Here is a 17,523-nt window from a genome sequence, read left to right as displayed (position 1 = left end):
CATTCATGCAATGGAATGCCGCTCAATCATAAGAAGGAACAAATCATTGATGCACGCAACAACATTGGTGAATCTCAGAAACATTTTACTGAGTAATCAAAAAAACCATAAAATATGATTCCACTTGTATGAAATCCTAGAACAGGCAAAACTCATCTATGATTAAAACAACAACAAAAAATTTATTTCTGGAAGGGTGGGAGTAACTATGAAAGAACAGGAGAGAACTTTCTGGGATGATAAAAGTGCTCCATATCTTAATAGGAGTTATATGAATATTTTTACATTGTATAAGTGTAACGTATAAATTACAAGGTGTATAAATATTTAAAAACTCATTGACCTGTACACTTAAGACTCCATGCATTTTACTCTATGTACATTTTACATAAAAAAGAACCATAAAGAGACCTTAAACTTTACTTAAAGATACACATGCTGCAGTGTTTGGGGCAAAGCATACTGGTCCATGCAATCTACGTTGAAATGTATCAGAAACAGAATGTATTGAAAGAAGGATAGAAGGACGAACAGGGTGGATCGATAAGATAGAGCAAATGTAGCAGAATGTTGTTTGTATAATGTAGGTGATGAGTATACTAGTGTTCACTATACAATTCTTTTAGCTTTTTGTATATTTAAAATTTTTCATAATAAAATGTGGAAAAGAAAAAAACAATCATTACAACTTTAAAGAAGGGGAAAAAAACCTGTTAACTTAAATTCTATTTCCAGTAAAAAAATGCCTTCAAAATGAAGGCAACAAAGAGGTTATTTTGGAGAAAGAAGAGAATTTATCACCAGCAGTTTTGCTCTACAAGAAATGCTAAAGGACAGGGGCACCTGGGTGGCTCAGTCGGTTAAGCATCCAACTCTTGGTCTAGCTCAGGTCTTGATCTCAGGGTCGTGAGTTCAAGCCCCATGTTGGGCTCCAAGCTGGTTATGGAGCCTACTTAAAAAAAAAAAAAATGTTAAAGGAAGTTCTTTAGGCTGAAGAGAAATGACACAAGATAGGAACTCAGATCTCCAGGAGGAATGAACAGCACCAGAAATTGCAAGCATAAAAGTAAATATAAATACTACTTTTCTTAAGTACTTTAAAGGACAACTGATCAAAGCAAAAAAAAAAAAAAAGATAACACTGTATTATGAGGTTTATAAAGTGTATAGTTGAAAAGTATAAACCAGTGATAGCACAAAAAGAAGGGGTATAAATAGAATTATACTGTTGTAAAATGCTTAATATTGAGTCTAAGCATATTAAGTCTAAGCATACTGTCACATTTTAAGGCTACAAATCGTAATCCCTACAACAAAGCATCACAAAATAATACAAAGGGATTGAGCTAAAAAGCCACCACAAGAACCAAATGAAATATTAAATTACTGGATTTAACCAAAAGAAAGCAGGAAAAGAAATAAAAGAAAAAATAGAAGACAAGTAACTGATAGCTCTAAATCAAACTATATCGATAATTATATTAAACGTAAATGGGGAAGAGAGGAAAAAATGAAACAAGATGAAACTAGAGAGGGAGACAAACCATAAGAGACTCTTAATCTTAGGAAACAAACTGAAGGTTGCTGGAGGGGAGTGGGGGGATGGAGTAACCGGGTGATAGACATTGGGGAGGGTATGTCTTGTAATGAGCACTGGGTATTATATAAGACTGATGAATCAGAAACAAATAATACATTATATGTTAACTAACTGAATTTAAATTAAAAAAATAGGGGCGCCTGGGTAGCGCAGTCGTTAAGCGTCTGCCTTCGGCTCAGGGCGTGATCCCGGCGTTCCGGGATCGAGTCCCACATCGTGCTCCTCCACTGGGAGCCTGCTTCTTCCTCTCCCACTCCCCCTGCTTCTGTTCCCTCTCTCGCTGGCTGTCTCCCTGTCACATAAATAAATAAAATCTTTTTTAAAAAATCAATTAATTAATTAATTAAAAAATAAATCGAAAAAATTGAAAATTAAAATTAAAAAAAAAACACTGAAAAAAATGTAAATAGACCAAATGTTCCAATTGAAATTCAGAGGATGATAGACTAGATAAAATATAAGACCCAAATACATACTGTCTAAAAAGAAGATACTTTAAATATAAAGACATTGATAGGATAGGAGTAAAAACCTGAAAAAGATCCACAGTGAAAACAGAAGTTTTAAAAACCTGGTGTAGCTACATTTAACTTAGACAAAGTAGACCTCAAAATAAAGAGGATTACCAGACACAAAGAGAAATTTCTCTAAATGTGTTGATTTAGCAAGATGATACAGCAATGTGCTTGCCCAAAAGAGCAGTTTCATGAAAATGCTGAAAGAAGGAATAAACAAACACACATTACAGTTAAAGAGTTTAACACCTCTCTCTCAGTAACAGATGAAACAATTAGTCCAAAACTCCTTGCAGATAAAAATATTTGAACAACACAAATAATCACCTTGACCTATTTGACATTGATAAAACAACACATCCCACGCCAGCCAGATGTAAGTTCTTTTCCAGTGCACATGGAACGGTCACAAAAAAAGGCCACAAAATATGTCTCAGGAAATTTCATAAGACCAAATCTTATAGAATATGTTCCCTGACTTCAACAAAATTAAACTAGAAATCAATAACAGAATATCTAGAAGTGCTATAGACATTCGTAAATTTCAAGAAACACTTCTAATTGACCCATGGGTTTTAAAAGATTGCAACAGAAATTAGAACATATCTGAACTTTAATAAAGATACAATCATATCAAAATTTGTAAAAAACAGTAAAAGCAGAGCTTCAAATAAAGTTTATAGCTTTAGATGCCATATTATAACATTGTATTTTATTAGAAAAATGAAGGTTTAAAATCAATGATCTACATTTCCACCTATATATAAAAAAAAGAAGAGAAAATTAAACTGGAATTAACCAGAAGAAAGGAAATAGTAAAGACAAGCAAAAAGCTACAAAGCAGAAAGCAGAGAAGAAAGAGAAAATAAACAAGTCAAAAGTTACTTCTTTGAAAAGATTAATAAATTAACGCACTGCTTAAAAAACAAAAAAACAAGACAAACAAACAAAAAAGGAAAGTCACAGACTGGGAGAAAATATTCAAGATATCTATCTATCTTTGACAAAAGACTTCATCCATAATATATGAAGTTCTTCTACAAATAATGAAAAGACAAACAGTACGATAAAAAAAAAAGCATGATAAGAGTTGAACAGGGGCCCCTGGGTGGCACAGCGGTTAAGCGTCTGCCTTCGGCTCAGGGCGTGATCCCGGCGTTATGGGATCGAGCCCCACATCAGGCTCCTCTGCTGTGAGCCTGCTTCTTCCTCTCCCACTCCCCTGCTTGTGTTCCCTCTCTCGCTGGCTGTCTCTATCTCTGTCAAATTAATAAATAAAATCTTTAAAAAAAAAAAAAAGAGTTGAACAAACATTTCACAAAAGAACATACACAAATGGCCAATAGCACATGAAAATGTGGGAAATAGTGTTAGTCATTAGGAAAATACAAATTAAAATCACAGTGAAATTCCATTTTACAACCACCGGAATGGCTACATTTAAAAAAGATTAACGCCACCAATGTTACTGAAAATGTGGAGCAAATGGGACACTAGTGAGAGTGAAAAATGGTACAGCCACTTCAGAAAACTGCTTGGTCTTTTTTTACTAAAGTTAAACATACATTTGCCATATGATCAAGCAATTCTATTTCTAGACATTTTCTCAAGACAAATAAATAAATATATATGTATATATATATATAATATATATGTATATGTATATATATAATATATCCATGCAGACTTGTGCAAGAATGATCATAGCAGCTTTCTTCATAATAGCCCAAACTTGGCACAACCCAATGTCCATCAACTGAAAAATGGATAAACAATTGCCATATTACTGAGGAATACTACTGAGTAGTAAAAAAAGAGAACTACTGGTCTTCAATGATATAGAAAAACTTCGAAAATATGTTAAGCAAAGAAGCCACATACAAAAGAATAGATACTGAATGATTCCATTTATCTATAATTCAGGTAAAACTAATCTATAGAGAAAAATAATTAGAATGGTAGTGTCTTGGAGAGGGGGGTAGGGATTGGCTGGAAACAAGCACCCGGGAAGTTTCTGGAGTGATGGGAGACTGGGTTACATAAGTTTATGCATTTATCGAAAGCCATTGACTTTTACACTGATTTGTATATTTTACTCTGTGTAATTTAACTTTAATAAAGGAATTGCATACAATTACGAAACTCTAGGATGTTTGCTTTTTGCAATGGTATGGGCCCAGGCACCTGAACTTTTCCTAACATTCAAGGTGATTCTCCTGTGGGGCTACTTGAGAACCACCGCAGTGTCCCTTCTGCTGCTATCTTATTTCAGGCCTCCCGGCTTCCATCTTGCTCTCTGAATCTGTCACCAACTTACAGCTAAAGAGACCTTGCTACTTAAGCTGTGACCAACAGACCAAAAGCAATAGCATCACCTGGGGGACGGTGCAGGATCTGAGACCCCACCCCCGATCTACTGCACAATTCCACAAGATCTTCAGGGGAGACTTATGCACGTAAAAGTCTGAGAGGTACTGACTTAACGCCTCACGGAGGTGTGGTGAAGCTTAGACCAAATATTAGGTGAAGGCCCGGTGTCCAGCATATGTTGGTGATGCAATAAGTGTGCCTATGTCTTGATGGAAGGGGGGAAAGCGCAGGTGCGACAGATAGGAAGAAAAATTGTAATGGGGAAAAATACCCCTCTCAAAGTTGATGTTTCTTAAATCACAGTCCAATAAATATGGGTGCTCTGTGAATTTGCAAGCATGCAGGCAACATGGGGTGGGGAGGGGAGATAAAACCTCAAATTTCCAAAAAACATCACTGAGAACAACAGCATTTGTTTCTATCTAGCTCTCCTCCAGAAAAGGGATCAGCACTAATAACAGTGATGGCAAATATTGAAACATAAGCTCTATCTCCTGAGAGTGGGAGGAGACTAGCAGCGCATTAAAATTGAGCAAGCTTGTCCCAGCTTCCCTCCTCCTCTGATCTCCCTCCATCCGTGTGGGATGGGCCTCGCAGGCACGGCATCATCATGGCTGCTCAGGTGTCAGTCACCTGTTTGGGGTCAGCCAGTGTCCACAAGCAGCTTTGAATATTTATTTATTTCCTCCAAGTATTATTTCCAACCACAAGTGAACTATAACTTAACCAGTCCTTTATTTTGAGAGAGAAAAGAATTGAAATTATTAACACTGAGGGACAAGGACCCTGAGCATGTGAAATACAGACTTCTCTATTTCTCAAAAGTGTGGAATGTTTGTCTCATAACAAAAGGGGAAGAAATCAGTATGCTGAAAATATATCTAGATTCACCTAAACAAACTTATTGAAAGTGTAAATTTTTTGTGGTTGTGAAGCCAAATTATATTTCATTGTATTTTTTTGTTCTTTATGGTGCTTTTGGTTTTATTAACATGTTAATGTGTTCTGAACTTTTAAAATTATTTTTTGATACTCTGTAATTTTTAAAATTACTATTTGATGCACTGTATCACAGACTCGTTAAGCAGCACTGGGTCAATAGAATGTTATGCCTTTTATCCCATGGGATAAAGAATCATCAGGGCTTGGAAACCCTCATATGCATTGGTGTTATTCCCAGTCTGAAGCCAATGAACAGGAGTGGGCAGGGGAATAGAAGAGTAAAACCCAAAACTCCTAATTAAAACAATTAATATTACCCAGATTGTCAGCCAGAATGTAAGGAATGGGGAACTTCCACCTGGTGTCAGGGTCTCTCAGGCCATTTCTGGAGTTCTGTGGAAACAAGGCAAAGATGACGGGGAAGGTGAGTCTTTGAGGTCCCCTGGCCTCCTCCTTTCCTAAACTTTCACACCACAAACAACCTATCATACAATTCAAGCAAAAGTGTCTGTATTCTGATTATAAAAGCAGCACAGTTCATTGCAGACAATTTGGAAACTTCAGAGAAATTATTAAGAACAAAACTTGAAAGATCTGCAATTTCCAAAAACTGAGATAGCCACTTTAAACATATTGGTGCGTTTCCTTCTCTCATTCTTCACTTACTATGAAAATTGGGTGAACAAGTAATGTGATAATTATAGATTCTTTGTACCATTTACTAATTTCTCATCTGTTTTTGTCATCATCAACCACAGTGGAAGCCCTTGTGGATACAAATGACAGATTAGATTCTTTCATGTCTGCCACAGTGCCCAGCCCAGAGCTGGACACAGCAGAACCTCCCAGTCATAAAAACCAGCCAGTCCTGAGGAATGTTATTGTGTCCTTGGCAGATACTCACCCGCAGGAGGATGTCTCCCTCAAAGAGGTCCAAGCCCTCCGCTAGACAGAGATTTAAAAAAAAAAAAAGATGAAAGAAAGAAAGAAAGAAAGAAAGAAAGAAAGAAAGAAAGAAAATATTTGAATGAGCATTAGTAAAAGGCATTTCTCATAATAAAATTAATATTTTCCATTGTAACTCTTGCGTTGTTAATCTTTGGTCAAAGTCTTTTTGAAACAATGCGTAACTCCCTCTAATTGAGTAAATGTAAATAGCTCATCCGTATCACGTATTATCACATCCTCTGGGTTATAAGGGATCTTTTTGATCATTGGCTCCAAACCTCTTGCACATTAGGAGGCCATAAGGGAATCTTGAGACAGGAAGTAATGCACGACGTGGTCAGCAGTTGAGTGGGCTTGAGAACTTCCGACTTCCTATCCAGAGCCCTTTCTGCTATCGTTCCATCCTTCGTCATGACTCAAAGTAAATGGGTTGGTTTTGCTCTGTCCCAGGAAAAAACAATGGTAGCCTCCAAAGCCAAGCTCAAAGCTTGCAATAAAGACCAGGCAAACATGGACAGATCCACTCAAACTTTATCTCCAGGTATCTGCTATCAGGAGCTTCATGTGATAAACTTTCTCCCTTATGGTATTCCTTGATTCTGGCCTCCTGGTGTTTTTGCAAAGAGGATTCTTAAAAGGGAAGATCCTTGTGCGAAAAATTTATGAGCGTCTCTTCTTATGACAACTCTCATGTTTGACAAACATCCTCCCTGTAAAACACAAAGCACTTCAAACAGGGTCAGGGGACTGTACTTCATTCTGAGGACAGCGCCTGATTTACGGCTGGGAAATCAAGCTGAAGGGTCACCACCACAGCCTCGCATGGTTACAAAGGTCCCCGGTGACAAAGCGGACGGCTCATACATGGTAAATGACACCACTGGGGTTTTTGGTATTAGGAAAAGTTGAGGTTTCACTTGCTAATGACTAACTAAGGCACCCTGATTCCTTTCCCCATGTCCTTATATCTTAACCTCTATAAGCCTAACCTGTGTATATGATAACGGCACAATCAAACAAAAACAAGTAGCGTTGATACCCCTGCCCCACAGGCAGTAGGAGCCAGGTTTTGAATTGACTTTTCAGTAGGGGTAATATGCACTCATCTATCCACGCTCTGGCTCAGGCTTGTCAAGAACAAACACTTGCATTTTCTGACACTGGCCTGGATTAGGGGTGGAGGCGAGAGCTGGGCCCTTCTAGAATGATATGAACAAGCTCATTCAGACCTTGGCCCCCAGGTTGGTCAGTGTAGATGGGGTCATGGAGGGGTAAGAGAGTGCAGCAGTGTGTGTGTGTGGGGGGGTAGCACATCCCCCAAAAAAACATATGTCCATTAAAAATAAGCCTCAGTTGATCCAATCGGTTGGGCATCTGACTCTTGATTTCGGCTCAGGTCATGATCTCTGGATTGTGGGATTGAGCCCCCTGTCCATAGAGCCTGCTTATGATTCTCTCTCTCCCTCGCTCTCTCTCCCTCTGCTCACCCCCCTTCGCCCACTCACATGCAAGAGTACACATGTACTCTCTCTCCAAAGAATAAAAATTAAAAAAAAAAAAGCCTCAGGAGATTCACTAACCAATTTGCTCAGGGAGCACATACTTATTAAGCACCTAATGTATGCTAGACTTTGTTCTGCATGCTAGGGATATAGCAGAGAATCAGACAAAGCCCTCAGGGAGGTGACATTCTTGACTGGGGAAGGAGGACAGACAAACAAATGTTGAGAAGTAGACGGTGTAAAGAGCAATAATAATAATAATAATAATAATAAAGAAGAGTAGGGGAGAAAAGTGGTGAGGGGTAGGGTGTTTGATATTTTATAAAGGTGGTCAGGGAAGGCTCCCCTGAGGAGGTGGCATTAAAGCAGAAATCTGACAGAGTGGGGAATAAAGGAAGAGTACTGAGGGCAAAGGCAACAACGAATAGAAATGAGGCACGGGGCACCTGGGTAGCTCAGTTGGTTAAGTGTCTGCCTTCGGCTCAGGTCCTGGGATCGAACCCCGTGTCAGGCTCCCTGTTCAGCAGGAAGTTTGCTCCTCTCTCTCCCTCTCCCTATGTGTTCTCTCTCTCTCTTTCTCTCTCTCTCCTTCTCTCTCAAATAAATAAATAAATAAAATCTTTAGAAAAAAAAAAAAGGAGTGAGGAAGGAAAGCCTTGATGTCTTAGAGCAGCTTTCCAAACTTGAGCATGAGAGTCTCCTGAGGGCTCGTTAAATTCAGACCGCTGAGCCCCACCCTCAGGGTTTCTCAGTCAGCAAGTCTAGGGCAAGGCCTGAGAATGTTCACTTCTAACAAGTTCTCGGGTGTTGCTGATGCTGCTGGTGGGGGGACCACACACTGAGGACCACCTCTGTAGAGGAATAGCTAGGAAGTCAGGGTGGCCGGAGAGCCCAAGTAAGTAGGGCAGAAAGCGGTAAGAAGTGAGATGAGATGGCTGGCCAGGGTCAGCTCATCTCAAAATTTAATGTGCAGGGAATCAGCTGGGGTCCATCAACATGGAGGTGCTAATTCTGTAGGTCTGAGATGAGACTGAAGGTGCTGCATTTCTAGAAAACTCTTAGGTGATACAGGTGATATTGGCTTGTGGAACACACCTCGGGAATCCAGGTTCTAGGGCATTTGTTCGGTGTTGGATGAGATGTCAATCAGCACTGGCCAGCGCTGGAAGACTGGAAGATTGGATAAGAGAAGTGACACGGCCTGAATCCTATCAGAAGGAGAGCTCTGTCTACTCTGAGGAATAGCTTGTGCGGGGTGATGGCAGAAAGGCAAGAGAAGTTACGAGGCTGCCAGAAGCTGGCCAGACCAGATGGCTTGGACAGGAACAGGAAGAGAGAAAGTGCAGAGAAGTCGCAACCCGTGATCTAATTTGATGGTAGAGCTAATACATTCGCTGACTGATGACGTGTACGTCAAGAAGAAGGTAAGACTCAGAGGTTCTGAGCCTCGGGACCTAGAAGGGAGGAATTGCTTTCACTGAAATGAAAAGACTGAAAGCAACAAATCTTGGGGTAGAAGGTTAAATTGGGAGGCATGGAGAGAAGATAGGTAAAAAGGTGACAATTTCCTCTCTGATTTTTCCTGAACAGTTTTTGTGATGTAGGATCTGGCTGTGCGGCCAACCCTAACAATCATGCTAGCTGGGTTGGAATGACCTAAAAGGAGAAAAAACCCACATGGTAACCTTTCTTCATTGGAGTCACAGCTCAGAGAGGGTGGTGGAGAAGAATCACAAACAATGGCTCTAAGGTTAAAGAATTACTTGGTCTAGACAAATAAGGATGGGATCAGGAAAACTCTAATTCCAGTCCCAGCCCCATTTTAAACTACAACAGATCCCCGCGAGTCCATACACCTTGGTTGCCTGACACTAAAGAGAGAGAATTTGAAGCTGGTTCTGAAGTCTTGGGGCCTATTCACCCATTTCCCTTACCAAACTATTTCTTTAAAACCATTTCAAGCTTTTCCAGTTATGTATCAACAAGCCTGCCTTCCCTGTAAAGCCTGCCTTCCCTGTGACAAAGCCACAGAAATTCAACCCTTAGGTATGGGTTTTCTCAGTTTTGTAGTCTTCGGCTAGCACTGCGCTGAATCAGGAGACCTGGAGGCGAGCCCCCTCATTGCCATCTGTGATCCGGACAGTTCACCTCAACCACAGGGAAATCCCTGTCCCTTCCTGCAAAGTGATAACAGCCCTCACTCTCCGGCAGTATTTGACAAATGAACATGCAATTGATATTCAAAACCATATGGCGTTTAAGATCATGACTATCTCTGCTGCTTGCCAATCCAAACCAAAGATACCCAAAATGTAAAGGCTTCTCCCTCATTTTAGAAGCAGGATAAGTGAGAGAAAAGAGATGATAACCCAGCTTCTCTCTCCTCTCAGTAATGGACCAGACTGATGGAGTTCTTCGAGAAAAATGTCTGTAGACAAGATGTCGAAATGGAAACACCTTTACACTCTTCCCTAAGTCCTGAGCAAACAGGTGTTTATGAATATGATGCACCCGTAGGGGGGCTGGGGTTCCCCCTCGAAACATAACTCTAGGCATAGACCACACACGTATACGTCCATACATATACGTGTATATGTAGCAAGAGGAAAAATCATCCACTTTTCTTTCATTTTTTCAAAATAGAAACAGGAAAAGTGACATTTTTACAACCAAAACTCGTGTGATGTATTCCTAGATCCATGGAGCGCTCACTGGTTCCTCTAGAGAGTTTGGTCTAACCATCATTCTCTTTCCACATTTCCATTTCTCAGAAACTCTGCAAATTCTAATAAAGCACCAATAGATATTTCTCCCCTAAGGTTACCCAGCACCCTATTATGAAGGTAAGAGCTTTACAGCAATTGTAACACAAGATTTGAAATTATTTCAAAGCATGAATAAGGCAGAAATTGAACCCACCTAAGTTGATTTCTGCAATAGCCTTCTGTTCATGCAACTCTCCCTCACGCACTGTTAAAAGTAGGAAAAACATTGTTACTAATCCTGCTGAGCGAGAGAAAGAAAGTTCAGAAACATTCTATGCGTTTCAATTGATTCTTACCATTTCCTTCAGAGAGATGCTTAATCTGAAAGGAAATAAACATACAGAAAATACATGACATATACTAGAATTAATATTTCTAAATAACCAGAAGAACAGAATTCTACTTACTGATACAGCTGCAATGTGGGCAAAAAACAAGATGAAAGAGAGGACACAAGTGGATTTCGTCCAAACCATTGTTGCAAATGAACAGACTTAACAAAGACACCTTATAATAAATACTTTTTGGACCTTGCCCTGGCTGTCATCTTAGAAACTTTGACCCTCACATATGTACTGTGGCATTAAAAAAAGTAACCAAAGACTATGTCATTGACCCTTTGAAGAACAGATACCAAGTTTAACATAAAATCTCAAGCCCCCCAGACCTGGGAAATGTTTGAAAAGCTTAATACTGAGATGAGCATATAAAAATCAGTAACATTTGTACACACCAGCAATAACATTCCTCTACAACAGTGAAAACTGTCCATATAACAGATAAAAGATCCGTTTCACAAAAGAAATAAAAATAATCTATAAAATAACCATAAAGAACTTAAATCCAATAAAGAATGAATAAACATTTTATGGAAATACTTTAAGGCAATTATCAAAGGACATAAAAAAGAAAAAAAATCAGTTCAAATAACAATGAAATGCTACCTCAAGCTCAGATTGGCATGAATGAAGAAAGCTGGCCATACCAAGTGTCAACAAGAATGTGAGGAAACAGGAAATCTTACATACTGCTGGTAGACCAGCAATCCGATGCTATCTCGTAAGTTGAAATGTCCATCTTTCATAAGTTAAAAAGTCCACTTCCAGGCATATGCCCTAAAGAAATACACACATATGTACACAAAGTACCATATAACATATTCATTGTGGTATTTTTTTGTAATAGTAAAGAACTAGAAAAATGTATTCATACTGGAAGAAAAAAATGGCATATATTCAGTCTTGCACAGATAAATGTTCAACAACCAGTTCTCAGAGGGAACAAGCCTTTATGTGTAGTGTTTGCTGATTTCTGGGATGTAAATACCCCCATCATGGTCAGTTTCAGGCTACCAGCATTCTGTCGCTGAATGCAGTGCTGGCAAGAGGTGTGCACTGTGGTCTCTACCTGCCCCAGCATGGTACCGCGTGTATTTATACACCCCCCAACTCCTGCATGCAAGAGGTCTGAGAGTCTTTGGTGTCAGAGCAATATTCAAGGTCCAGGGCCTGCCTGTCTCCACCTCAGACCTACTGTGTGGACACATGGGCTGGTCCTGTGGTCAGAACAGCACTTCCTGTCAGAAAAGCATTTCCTGAGGCCGAACGTGGGCTTTCGTGAGCTATAAAACAGGAGCCATGACAGAGCCAGGGGCTAGCCTCCGATGGGCTGAGGAAATCTGTGATGGCTTCCTTTCCACTATAGCCACGGACTGTGAGGTTGTAAGAGGGTGTGGAGAGCCATCTCCCACGCTTTCCAACCATAGGAAGCCACCAGTGTTCTCCAAAAGAACCTGAACTTGCCCAACAGCTAACTAACGTGGCTTAGGTCAGGCTTAATACAATCCTAATGACTAAAAAATGGGTGGGGACGGATTTGATAAACATCTACTCCATGAGACTAATTGGCTCTGAGTATATGGGAGGAAAACCCAGGAGACTTTTACTTCTTAAACGTAATTAGAAAAGAATGAACGTTTGTTCACTCTGGAGCCAGGAAGCAGGGGTTTAGGACTTTGCTATTCTGTTTTCTAAAGAAAAGGGCAACACTCTTGCCTTGGTACCCCTCCTGCTAAATCTCAGGTGTTAGTTCTTCAAATGGGCAGTCGTGGGGCTGTTGAATTCTCTCCACCTTTCCCTACCCCCTGATACGCTTTTATCTTTCCCTTCCTTCTTAAACTTACCTAAGTGATATATTCTAACAACAGCTTTGGAGTCACGTGGACAGGAATTTAAATCCCACTTCTGCCACTGACTAGCTGTGCCATTTTGAGCACCTGCTTTCCTTGTGTAAATTGGATAGTGGTGCCTACTTAATGGGATTAGTACAAGGATTCAGTGAGATGACCTACATAAAACACAGGTACCAGGGACATAGGAAGCATCTGGGCAACTCTAGCTCTTTCTATCCACGCACACTGCCTTCTGGCAAAAGACAGGCAAGAAGAACACAGTGCTCAGTGCACTTGTTGCTCGGCAGAACGTCCACTGATGGGATCATAGGTCTTCAACAGACAATAACCTGCCCCAGGTGATTTCCTTTTTATGATCTTGACTCTGGGTGTTAATTAGTTACCAGTTATTTGCAACCCTAGGCACTTTATGTCCCGGGGTGTCCAGTGAGAAAGCCTGGAGTCTTAAGTTCTGGGTTTGAAGAGTTTATGGCTTTGCAGTTCAAAGATAGATCAGGCACTCCACAGGGCAAGGGTCATGTTTTATTTTCCGATCCTGTCCCAGTGTCTAGAACATAGTAGGCACTTAGTAATTATGCTGGATGAAATAAAGTAAAATATAATTTTCTTTGAAGCTATTGGATATGGCGGTTTGCTTCGATCTCAGTGAGCACATTTTATCAACTGACCAATCGAGGAAAGGGTTTGAAGATTGGAAGAGAAAAGCCATTGGCAGGTGGGAAAAGGAAAGCCCTCTCCTGTTGTCAGGCAGGCTCCAGCCTCATAAAAGCTGAGGCCAGGACCCCCTCGTAACTGGCAAAGTCCTATCCCTCCAAGCTCTCCTCAGGGATGTTCTCTGCCCTCTGCTTCGTCCACTTGCCACTTTCTGCTTCTTCACTCACAGGGTTTGCTCTGAACAGACTATCAGACCATCAGTTAATCTCCGACACAACCACCTTCGCTGTTCCTTCAGGTGATCAACGTTAAACAGGGGCCTGAAGGCATTTAGAGCAAGAGTTGGCCAACTTTTTCTGAAGAGGGTCAAAGAGTAAATATTTTAGGTTTTGTGGGTCATATGGTCCCTGTAGCAACCATTTAACTCCACTGTTGCAGCAGGAGAGCAGCCATAGATAATAACACAAATGAATGAGCATGGGTGTGTTCCAATAAAACTTTATTTAAAAAAACAGATAAAGGGCCATAGTTTGCTGACTCCTGGGTTTTAGAGAACAGACCCCCTAGACTGTTGAGATTGGGATAACAATTATAATAGAAGAAGCAGCAACAGCAAACAACATGTACACAGTTTTTCCTGTGGGCCAGACACTGTTCGGAGGATCTGAAGTATAATTATGCATTTAATCCTCACAACAATTCTATGAAGCAGTCACTACTGTTACACCCCTTTTAAAGATTAAGAAACTGACACAGAAAGATGAAGAAACCTTCCCAAAGCCATGCAGCTCCTGGCAATGCTCCTAGAATACTACCTGAGAGGCAGTTTTCTCTACAACTGGCCCCCAAAGCCCAGGGGTGAGGTCTCCCCCACCAATCTGTAACATGCAGGCCCCATATTCCATAGCATCCATCTCCAACCATTTACTACGAAGACTTAGCCCAGAGGAAAACAGTTCTCAAGCTATAGCATCTTTCAAAATCCACCTGGAAAGTGTGTTAAGTTACAGATTCCTGGGCCCAGAATTTGGAAATTCTAATTCAGATTAGGGCTGAGGCCCAGGAATCGATATTTTCAATAAACACCCCCCTGCTTCCCATGCAGGTAGTCGATGGAATACACTGTGATAAACAGGGCTCTGGGGGGTTGATGTTAACCAGATGCTTCCACTCTGATTGTGCTTTGTAGCTAGCTTTCCTCCGGTTCCCTTCTTATAAGAAAATCAAAAGATCATAGCCGCCTCCAGTTTCCTAGTGAGGACATATAAAACATTAAGAATTAGAAAGATCTTCAGTGCAGAAATCCACTTCAGAACACCTCCGAGAACGGCCTCTTAGGGGTGTAGTTTGAAAACTCACATTTTTTAACAAGCATGAGGTGAATCCTACATGGAAAATGGGAGACCCATTGACATTTGCAGGCAACTCCATTTTGCACTGCACCAAGACCAATTCCAGCGGCTTCCACTGGGGAGCCAAGCAGAGACTTCCTACTGTCCTGGGCACTGAGATCCCTGATAAACTCCTCTCCATGTCCAGGTGGGCATCCAGTGGGTTTCGTTTCAGCTTTTCCTCCTTTATAGGACCTAAAGAGCACATAGTTGCCCATGTTTCATGCTGCTGGGAAGAATCAGGCAAGAGGCTTACTTCATAGTTTGCCAATTCTTTTCCCACTTATTGAGCCCTTATAGAGTACTTGCATTTAAAACAGACTCAACAGAGAGCTAAAGGATTGCCCCCTGATTTGAGGAAATGTCTATAACGTCTGTTAATTACAAGGGTCATCACTGTCCAAGAGGCCAAGTTCGACCATGGCATCTGGGAGGAAGACCAAACAAATGGGAATTGTTGAGTAAAGGGAAGACACAGTTGGGAATGGGTTTTTCTTTGAAAGGAAATCTGATTCTAAAGGGAAAGAGGTCCAACTATTTTCTACTGTCAAATGCCAAAACCAAAACAACCGAGTAATAAGTTTGACATGTTTGATCCAAGGGAAAACAGTCTACAGATTCGGGGAGCACTGTGCCTCATAAGCAGTGGAGTTCTCTTCCTGAGGGATTTGGGGCAAGAGCGAGTTTTACAAAGCATTAGAAGCAGCAACACAAAAACAGGACATGATCAACTGGGGTGGCATATCTGACCTTATTTAGAAAAATCAAGGAGCAAGGAAATAAGTAGAGAGCCCGAGTTGGCCTGGCGTTTGGGGATTGGCTGACTGGAGGTCTGTTGGAACACTTACAGGATCATAGAAGCTGGGTTTACTGATGTGGCACCCTGGACAAGAATGGCTCCATCTAGCCTTGGAAATTTATTTCAACACTACTGTCCCTGAAGTTAGGGTACAAAGAAGCCAGCTTAAATTGCAAAAGGGACATTTAATTATTAGCTACAAAGACCTTCCTGGTCATCTGAGGATTCTTGGACTCTAAAACATTTTAAGGAGGGAGACCGTGTTAGTCATAGAGAATAATGCCAAGGCTACAGGCTGGGGTGAGGCAAGCCCCGACAGATGAAATTCTTCAGAAAGAGATGATGTTGGAGAAAGAATGGGTGGGACTTGGTTTGGGGATTTTTCTTTGTCCTGGGAGAAGTCATTCAGTTTTGAGGTCATTTAATGGAAGCAAGATGATGGTAAGTCACACATGTAACTTGATCCAGAGAACAAAAAGGCTAGCCCTCTTAGAAAACACATGGGAATTATAGTCCCATTTCCCTTTGAAAACCACAGAACTGTTTTGGGGACAGCAGATTCTTTCATGCAAGTGGCCAGCAGCTCTGTTCAGGGCCAGCTGCATTACCTGACACCTTAATAGGAATCTGAGTTAGCACAGGGGGCAAGTAATGGGAGGGCCTGTGTGGGGGCATTATTGGAAATTCTAAGGGTCATTAGTCAAAGTAAGTAGATTAGCTAAGAAGTCTTCTTGAATTAGTAGCAGGTCTGCTCACATTCATATACTGAATCAAATTTGTAAACATAAATTCATCTTCTAATCACCAATGGTGAGACCAGGAACACTACAGTGGCAGCCACTTTGCAAAACACACATGAGGACAGCTCTGCACAAACATGCAAGCAAGGATGCCAGTCACTGACAGCCTGTGAATGGATGGGCTAAGTGACTCCACATAAAGGAAAGAAAGAACCCTAGCCACTCCTTGAGGTTTTCAGTTAAATTTTTGGGAAGAGCAGTTTGCTAACTGCCTACAAAGTTTCCTACCTTGAATGTCGTTTCGTCTTATCCAAATAATAGCAATTATCATGATAATAACCAGATGGCCTATTAGGCACTTATGACCTGGCAGGCCCTGTGTAAGATGCTTTACATAAGCCATTTCATTAAATTCTCATAACAATCCCATAAGATAAGAATTACGGTCCTCATTTTATAAGACCAAACTCAGAGAACTTGTGTATGGTATCCAGAACCTGAAAAATACGAATGTGAGTTTAATGCTGTGGTTCTCTTTCTTGGTTCCCTTTCCAGGTGCTCTCCTTCTTAGGCAATTACCTAGACTGCCATATTGTGTTCATTCATTCATTTGTTCATCCGTGCATTTGCCCACAAATTTTTTATTGATCATGCCTCTGTGCCAAGCATTGTGTTAGGCTTTGGGGAAACAGCCATGAACCAGACAGACAGTCCCCTTGCTCTCATGGAGCTTAGATAGAGGTGAAGATCATGGGAGGGCAAGCATCCCTCAGGATTTTAGTAGATGTTAAAGTAGAGATGGATCAAAGGTAAATAGATGAGCAAATTGTGATGTATTCATAGATCACGATAGAGTTCTAGAATAAAATAGAATGCACAATAAAATACTGTCACTATGGAATACTACTAAGTAATTTAAAAAACAATTGGACTACCAGCACACACAGCGACATGGATAAATCTCAAAAGCTCTATGCTGAGCTCTCAAAGTCAAATATCTGACCAAAGTCAAATATGCTGTATGATTCCACTTATATCAAACACCAGAAAAGGCACAACTATAGGAATAGAATCCAATTCAGCAATTCAGCAGTTGCCAGGAACCA

The 17,523-nt window shown here is 40.7% G+C and overlaps 1 protein-coding gene across 1 annotated transcript in view; it reads right to left on the bottom strand.

Moving 5' to 3' along the window:
- Positions 1-16,352, bottom strand: part of MEP1A (meprin A subunit alpha) — a 40,313-nt gene extending 23,961 nt beyond the window's left edge. The window contains exon 1 of the mRNA XM_034648261.1: positions 16,286-16,352. Coding sequence (XP_034504152.1) covers positions 16,286-16,352 — 67 coding nt within the window. The remainder of the gene's footprint in view (positions 1-16,285) is intronic.
- Positions 16,353-17,523: the final 1,171 nt, after the last annotated feature.

The sequence above is a fragment of the Ailuropoda melanoleuca genome, chromosome 19 (assembly GCF_002007445.2).
Source record: "Ailuropoda melanoleuca isolate Jingjing chromosome 19, ASM200744v2, whole genome shotgun sequence".
NCBI classification, from domain to species: Eukaryota; Metazoa; Chordata; class Mammalia; order Carnivora; family Ursidae; genus Ailuropoda; species Ailuropoda melanoleuca.
The sequence above is the reverse complement of the archived record's forward strand: the minus strand, read 5'-3'. Positions and strand labels throughout refer to the sequence as shown.